Genomic DNA, 8,258 nt, shown 5'->3' with positions numbered 1-8,258 from the left:
CTCAATGTCCATCTTGAATACATAGCTACTTCTTACCACCAGAGTAACAAGGACCTCAAAATATTTGTTTTGTAAGAAGGAAAAAAAACCCCACAGCTTTGTAGCTGGGGAACTGAGACAGAGTCAAAATCAAACTGTGTTCTTCTAATGTCTATATCCAAGCCACGGGACTGCCTTTGATGAGATCAGATTATTTTAGCTGGAGGGTATTTCTCCCTGCCCAGGTCTTGCTCCCAGTAAGATGCTCTGATTGTGGTTTGGACTTCCTATCCTGCTTTGAGTTGTAGATCCCTCAACCAGCTTGACAGGAGGAAGCTGGAGATTTTCTTTACGCTGCAGGCTAAATTAAACTGAATTAAGTAAAGGCTTTTATAACATCTTTGAACTTCTGTGTTTTGGTTTTTTTGGTCCGTGTCCCCATCGTCCCCCTGTTGCTGCTCCCCCCCCCCCCCCCCCCCCCATCCCCTTCCCAAGTTAAGAAAATTATTCACAGCTGGTGGAGAAACTGGGCTGGTCATTCCAGTAAACACTGTGTGCTAGCAGGTGTGACTTTTGTTTTTAATACAGCAGCGCTATCAAGGAAATGAAGCTGCAGCTATTCAGACTATTTGTCTCATTAGGAAAGAGAGGACCCATTTGTTCAAAAATACATTCAACTCCTATAGCAGCAGCTGGCTGCAGTGAAAGAGGAGATCCATTTTGGTTTTGCTCTGAAACTTGCCTATTCTGACACATTATTGCCATGCACAGGGACTGACAAAGCACTGCCAGAGGACGTAGGCAGCGGTGGGATAATCCTGCCAGCTTCAGGCTCACCAGGTCCACATCTGCAGTACCTGAGCTACTTACTCAAAAAGTTTTAGTATTGTCAACAAGAATTTGGGACTACTGCTTCCCTTCATAATAGCCATGATGTATGCAAACTTTTTCCCGTTAGGGCCACTTGGAACTTGTGAGGATCAGCCTGCCAGGAGCAACAGGCACTAACTGGTTTAGCTGCCCTGCCTGTGCTCAGTGCAGCATCCTTCATGTCCCCAGCACAGCACTTGGTAGCCTCTTCTGCCACCAAGGTATGGTTAAAAAGGAGTCCTAAGGATTCTTCTCCTTGCAAACTAACCTCAAACCCAAAGAAGGATCCAAGAGACTTAAAGAAAAAAATGACAGAATTTCTTTGTATTCAATTAGAAACTATTTTCAGTTAAGCAAACCCACCCAGACAACAAAATCCTCATGCTGATCAAGGAGGTGTGCGTGAAAGCCACTTCAACAGCTGGTCCTGCATTAAGATCACATTTTCTCTTCAAGACAACAGCTGGTGTTTAAAAAACCAACTTCATCGCCCATTTAGAGCTGAGATTGTCTGGTCAATATTTACCTATGGTATTCTTTTCCTTTTTTCTTTGTAGTACCCTAGCATATTGCTCTTCTAAGCAATGTTGGCTCTGGTTTCCTTAAAGCTGAAGTTTCATTTTCTCAGGACAGGCTGCTTTTGCCACTGAAACCAATGGTAGAATTTCCTGGAAACTGAGATTGAACGCCTTTCTGTGTAACTGTATAACACCTTTGTGGATTGGACTTCTTTATGAAATACCACATTTCAATGACTTTTCTGATTTGCCTCCACATTTATTTTCTATTATCTATGCAAAACAGTACGATGACAGAAATACAGGAATCAAATTATTCTGGAAATATGCTTTCTCTTAAGATGTCACAACTATGGGATGTATGTAAAAAAAAAATTAACTTGCAAAAGAAAATCAAATACAGTAACTAGGCAGAACCAACCCATGCTTTTATTTCCATTGCATATAAAATTTCATATGAAGGTATTGATGTACAGTACTATCCCATAGGCTGTAAGAGAGGCTAAGAAACAAGTGAAAGATAGTCATGTGCAATGATCACACAAGTTGCCACTCTCAAGACACACCCAAAGGAAAAATCAAATTAGAACAGTAACAAAAAAAAATGTTCAGGATTTCTGTTGTTATAGTGTCCCTTTTATACCGTTTTAAACAAAAGCAATCAATTTCCTTTGGGCCAGGGCTGCTAAAATCTACAGTTTGTGTCAAAAAGAAGGCTCTGTTTTTCCTTGAAAATGAATCTCTCCTTTCACCAAGTCGTCGCGTTGCTACAAGGGCTGGGCATCACCGGAATGGAGGAGAGGTATTTACCTTGCTCTGGCAAGTACACTGATATTAGCTCTTAAGTGCTCTTGAGCATTGTGACAAGTCAAACAGCAAGGGATGCTCAGTCCAACCTGCAAACCTAGTACTAGTGTTTTTGAAAGATCTAAAGGTAGGTTTACCGCTCTCCTGTAGATCTAGTGCATTATGCTATACACAGCTGTACAACCTCTTAGATTCATCTATATAAAATAAAACTTTTGTCTGCTTACAACACTAATAATGGTGTTGGAAAGCATTTCCAAGATTGAAGTTGTCTTTTATCCTATTCCATGGATTTTGCTTATATAGTGATAATCTGTGCCACTAAATAAAGAATGGATATTGCAGATGATTGTAAAAGTGTATGAGTTATACCTTTTTAATTCTAATGGTTCCATTTCCCAATACGCATTAAAATCAAATGCTTATTACAGATGCTTTCCAAAGCTGTTTCAGTGCAATTCAGTACTGGAATACAGCTCGCTGCTTTTTTTTTTTTTTTTTTTTTAATGAGCAAAAAATGGCTGCAATAATCCCTGATGAAAGCCTGCAAGAAGATAATCAGAGACACAATACTGTTATACTGCCAGAAGTCTGGAAAAGCTTGAACTTCCACTAGAATCATGAATGAAAGCTCATTGAAGTATCATGCATATTAGCTCATATGAGTAACCCCATCAGTTAGTAACTAAAAATATGGTAGAAATGCCCAGCCCTATCCCCACAGCCACCTTACTTTCAAATGCAGCAAAACAGAAGAAAATATTGTTTAAAGTTAAGGCACAGCCCTGGGACCAAAGACCTGCAGCTTTTTTATTGATATATCTTTATGTATTTTATACTTTTCTTGAATCTTTCATAAACAAGCTCTAAGGTGACATTGAATATATTACAGGAGAAAAAAATGTACAAGGAATATGTATACACAATAATCATTCTCTCACCAAGAGTTTCCAAATATAGCAACACCACCCTGACAAGGGTGATGTTATAAGAACTGATAATTTACAATTAACATTACAGTATGTACATTACAATAAATACATGGTTGTAAACAGAGACAAACAAGACTGTATTACAGGTAAGGTCATTTGGTGAGAAAAATGCATGGCACAAATAAATAATGCGTTTGAAAAGAATTGTCAAAGCTTTCCGTAAAATCAATTTCATTCAAGTTTTTTGAACTTCTGAATGCTATTCGCTCTACCTATATTCTTTCATTATCATTTTTTAATGACACAAAACAATTTAAGAATTCAAATACAGCATTATCGAGCACAGTAACTTGCAAGCTAAAGTGTACTGTTACAAGCAAGGTGAATTTTCTTCCCCCCCGCCCGCTCAATCCCCATTCACTGCATTTTTTTATGGCAAAAATACTCAGAACACATAAAGCCACTTGTAAATTGTATTGTTTTACAGCAGTGTACAATGCTAAAAACACACTTTGGCAAAAGAGGAAAAAAAGATTGTACAGTGCATTATATCCCCAGCTCTAAGAAATGATAAAGTTTTCTATTATTTGATTGTCCACATGTATGGGTGTGTATTTCACACTACGGTGTTACTCTCTTCATTTACTTTCCATTAGTGCAGATACAAAACCTCTTCAGGTCCCCATTGGTTCTTTTGGAATTTATATTGCTTGTCCATTATTAAGGTTCCAGGCACTCTTGGGGATTGAAAGGATTTTTAGATGGATCAGGTTCAGGAAGAAATTAAGAACAAAACCAAACAACAAATAAACAAACAAACAAAAAGTCAAAACCTGAAAAAAAAACCAAAACCCCATGAGTTCTCTTCATTCTCGTTCCTCCTCCAGCACCTTGTGTGCTAAGGCGCTGTGAGGGCTAAAGGTAGAGAAAACTATGACCTGGATACAGAAGAATGCAAAATGCATTTAAACACTGAATTCTTATCCAAACATTTTAGAACATGTTTTTATTCTAGATCTCAGATGCTTAAAAAGACCCCTGTATTCATACCTGCAAATTTACTAAAAAATTAATCCAAAGCAGAAATAATGGCTGCTGCTATCTTCCTTTGTTAAGAAATCATCTTGATTCTGTCATTTTACCAGAATTTTACAGAGTGGGAGTCTGCCAGCTTCCCTAGACAACTATCCCCCATCTTCTACACTCAAACCTACAATTTTAAAGAAGAATGAAGTGGAGGAAATAAGGTTCCTTCTTCTTTCATGTGACCAATCTTAGGACCGGAAAATGACAAATACCTACTCCTACCTCCCTTTAACTTTCCAAGTTAAGTTTCCAAAAGCTTTCAGGACCAAATTTCCTCAGCACAAGCTGGATAAAGGATGAAAACATCTGAGATTGAAATAATGTGGAATAAACTACAACTCTCGTGATGCATTGCTCATTTACTTAAAAACACAAGAAGACAAGACTGACCTAGCTCCTCTTGCAACAAAGACATGAACAAATAATGCTAATAATTATTTTTATGTTGTATACATCTATTAGCAAATGGCTTAACTAGATAGCTTACAGATAAAAAGTTAAGAAAGCCAAAATTGGAAATATTACGCTAATGCTTCTGTTGCCAGAACAAATATTCCATATTAGCCTGTTCTGATTTAGGAGTCCACAGCACCAAGCCAAAAATGGTCTGGAAACCGTGTTTCAGAGGGACAAATTTTTAGTATAGCAGAAAAGCTGCTTTTGTATTAAGATGACAATTCACCACCTTCCTTATGGGCTCTAGTCCTGCAAATCCCAGTTTGCTTCACTGAGACCACTTCTTGTAGTAAGACAGAATGAGCAGGATCAGGCCACTACGGGGGCAAAAGCACAACACAAGTTCCTCTGATGCGTTTAGGAAAACTGTAAAAAAACCAAAGAAACAAAAAAGCTATCATACTGAAAAAGTTTTATGTAACATAAAAAGATATTCATGGAACTCGCTAATATATAAAATAGACGTTTGCAGTTTGATACTACCATGAGATTCTAAGGTGCAAAAAACAGAATGAAAGGGAAAAACCCTAGAAGTTTTATCCAGTGTAGCACAGATTTGTACTGAAATCTTGCAAGTTATTCTTTGGGAGAGAAAAAAAAAAAAAAAAAAAAAAAAGAGTAGCAGATGAAGTCTAAAAGCGTTTTTCTTCAAATATTATAGCTCAGTACATTTAATATTCAAAGTAAGCTCTACAAAAGATCTCTCTTTTACATACTATACAAAATGCAGAGGTTAGTGCAACCCACTGGGTTACACTTTTTTCAATCACGTATCAGGAAGACTTGAAATTAGAAAATTATGCTGTTTCTACAGCTCATCTTCCTATTGGTAACAGAATCATATTGTGTCCCACCATTTACATGCATTTGATTTCCAGTAGGAACCTGTTTATTTTCTATCTGTTTCCTCTCAAGATGAACATTATCCAATGCTTTGTGAAAATACAATGCTTGTGAAATACAATGAATTCAAAAACTATCAAAGCATACCAGCATTTGGTTGGCAGGTGGTACTCCTCTGAAAACATATGCTTTATTTAATCAAATCTGCCAAATGGAAAGCTTATTGAAATGTAGTTTATGGGTGTTCTTCCCCCTGCTTTCTGATTCCATGGAGGTGAAAATTCTGGCTACAATATTCCTGAGTGCCAAACTGAGTCATCAACGACAGTTTTTATCAACAAACGGCCTGGCAGATGACAGTGAGTTGTGACCATGGTTGAAGCATATGACATATCCTTTGGCAACCATTACTTAACTACAAAAAATGAAAACCAAAAGCAAACAAAAAACCCCCAAAACAAAAGAAAACCAACAAAAAACCAAAACAAAAACCAACAAAAAAAACGCAAAACAAATACAAAAAAATCCCAAAACCAACATTAAAAAACAAACAAACAAAAAAACAAAACCCAAAACCAAACAAACAGAAAGAGGAAAGGAAAGGGAGAGGGCAAGAGAGCAAAAGACTGCGTCTTGGTTGTTACGTGTGAGGAGAATGGTCTTCTACCACACAAGGTTCTGTGTGGTTCTCCTCCTCTTCTACTTCTTCCCCTACTTGCTCATCAAGAGGAATTTCAGTGGATTCTGAATCCTGGGTGCAAAGTGTCTTTGAGTCACTGCAGCTGGTGTCTTCTTCTACTTGACTTCCACTGTCCTTTTCAGTGTCTGACTCACCATCTTCCTCCAGTGTTAGTTCAAACTGGAATTTTTCAGTTTGGCCCTGCCTACCCTCTTCCTGGCCATCAGGTGCAGGAGAGGGACTTTGAGGGATTGTGCTCTGGTACCATTCTCTATTGTCCTCCAGTGTATCTAAGATGTCCTGGGCATCTGGGTGAACAAGATCTGCCCACGTCTCCCACAAAGGATGAACAATGTAGTCTATAAAACCCACCTGTTTCAAATACAAAATTAGTATGACCTCTTATTCAACAGAAATAAACAACTATGCCTGTAAGTCATGCAAAGTACGAGAAATATAACACTAGTATGAGATACTAGATGTATTACCCTTAAACGTGGCTGAAAGGAAATGATGCTGTTTTATGTAGTAAATAGGGTCTTTTACATTTCAAAAGTCTGATTCAGGATATTGGGTAAGGACTTGGAAAGGATTTGTTTTCAAATGAACTGTTCAAATCAGCATTACAAACAACTCTACTGCACCCAGTGAGCCAAACAGCTGCTTTACATCTAATTCTGCTTTTGAAAGAAACCCTAATGGGCAGCTGTACCATACTCTCTTTTGACACGTATGCTACATTGCAGGTCACAACAGCAATGGAATCTCTTCAGCAAACACTGCCACGCACCATGTTTTCACAGTAAAAATCTCAGCTCCCCTCAGCTCCTGAGTAGCAAGTGAATTAATTAATGGTGCATTCAGAAATGAATCTAAACAGGGTTGTGGACCATCCTTTTCTGTTAATGTGCGATACCGTGTTATTTAACTATCGACTAAAATTAATTACCTGTGATTTTTCTACAGATGCATTGTGCTTGTCACACATGGGACTTATCTCCATTCCCCTTTCTCTTTCCCGATCTCCCTGACGGAAAAATTCCTCCATTATTCTGTCTGTCCACTGACGGTAGAGATGAAGTGGCTTGGTTGGATTGCTTAGATCTGCACAGTGCACCATATTCTGAAGAACCTAAAATAAATTGAACAGCTGCTGTGTTATTGCACTGCAGAAAACCAGCTCATTTTCCATTCACACTTTTGGTCACTGTGAAACAGAATCTTGAAAATACATGTAGTGCAAGATTTATTCTAAACAGCAAAAAAACTTTATGTGCTTGGGTGTTTTTCACACTTCCAGTAATAGCCATGAATTACCTTGCTTCTGCTGCTTCTGCCTGCATAAGGGACAGAAAATCCTTGAGAGGAAGACCAATTAAGTGCTGATACTGTGAAGGAAAGGCCAAAGCCTCATTTAGTGCCAAAGTACTCTAGCACCTCATCACTCTCTGAAAGACACTCAGTACCTAACAGAGTACATGGTGTAAGGATGGACAGTCAATTAACCCAAGCTGGAGAATGGGTAGGCCAACGTTATTAAAGGATGCAAGTGACAATTCGCAGATGAATTTTCTTACCTGAATCCGGTCTGAATAGTTATCAAGAAGTAGGACACCAGAACTGGTCACTTTTTTGGTTTCTACCATGGTTTTTAAATCAGCCAATAGATTCATATGCTTAGACATGTCTGTTGCAAGTACCTTGAAACAAACAAACAAACAGAAAGTATTATGTAAATTATTCTACTGGTTTTATAAAAAACCCTCTGAATACATAAAAAGTTCTGGGGGGAACCCATAACTCCTGTGTCTGAACACACTATAAAAGTCTGAGTCCTGTATATCATTAGTGTCCAAAATAGTAAGTTTTCATTTCGGTTACTTTAAGAATATAACAGATTGATTGTTCAGAATTATCTGATCAGCTTGAATTCATCATCAATTTGATAGCACATTTCTAACTGTGATGGTGAAATGGCATATGTGTCAGTAAGAAAACAGCTTGAAGCAGGATTGTATACCTTCTAAAAAAAGTATAGATGGTTATTGAAACTGATTCATGTTTGGATATGACACAATAGAACTTCAT

General features: G+C 37.9%; 1 protein-coding gene across 5 annotated transcripts in view; it reads right to left on the bottom strand.

The window, feature by feature from the left end:
• Positions 1 to 1,774: 1,774 nt before the first annotated feature.
• The window catches only part of PDE4D (phosphodiesterase 4D), a 624,748-nt gene continuing 618,264 nt past the window's right edge, over positions 1,775 to 8,258 (bottom strand). For all 5 annotated transcript variants that reach the window (XM_056324007.1, XM_056324008.1, XM_056324010.1 and 2 more), the window contains 3 exons: positions 7,748 to 7,870; positions 7,120 to 7,302; positions 1,775 to 6,542 (listed from right to left, as the gene is read on the bottom strand). In XM_056324007.1, coding sequence (XP_056179982.1) covers positions 6,132 to 6,542; positions 7,120 to 7,302; positions 7,748 to 7,870 — 717 coding nt within the window. In that variant the 3' untranslated portion in view covers positions 1,775 to 6,131. The remainder of the gene's footprint in view (positions 6,543 to 7,119; positions 7,303 to 7,747; positions 7,871 to 8,258) is intronic.

The sequence above is a fragment of the Falco biarmicus genome, chromosome Z (assembly GCF_023638135.1).
Source record: "Falco biarmicus isolate bFalBia1 chromosome Z, bFalBia1.pri, whole genome shotgun sequence".
NCBI classification, from domain to species: domain Eukaryota; kingdom Metazoa; phylum Chordata; class Aves; order Falconiformes; family Falconidae; genus Falco; species Falco biarmicus.
This window is presented reverse-complemented; position numbering and strand designations above follow the sequence as displayed.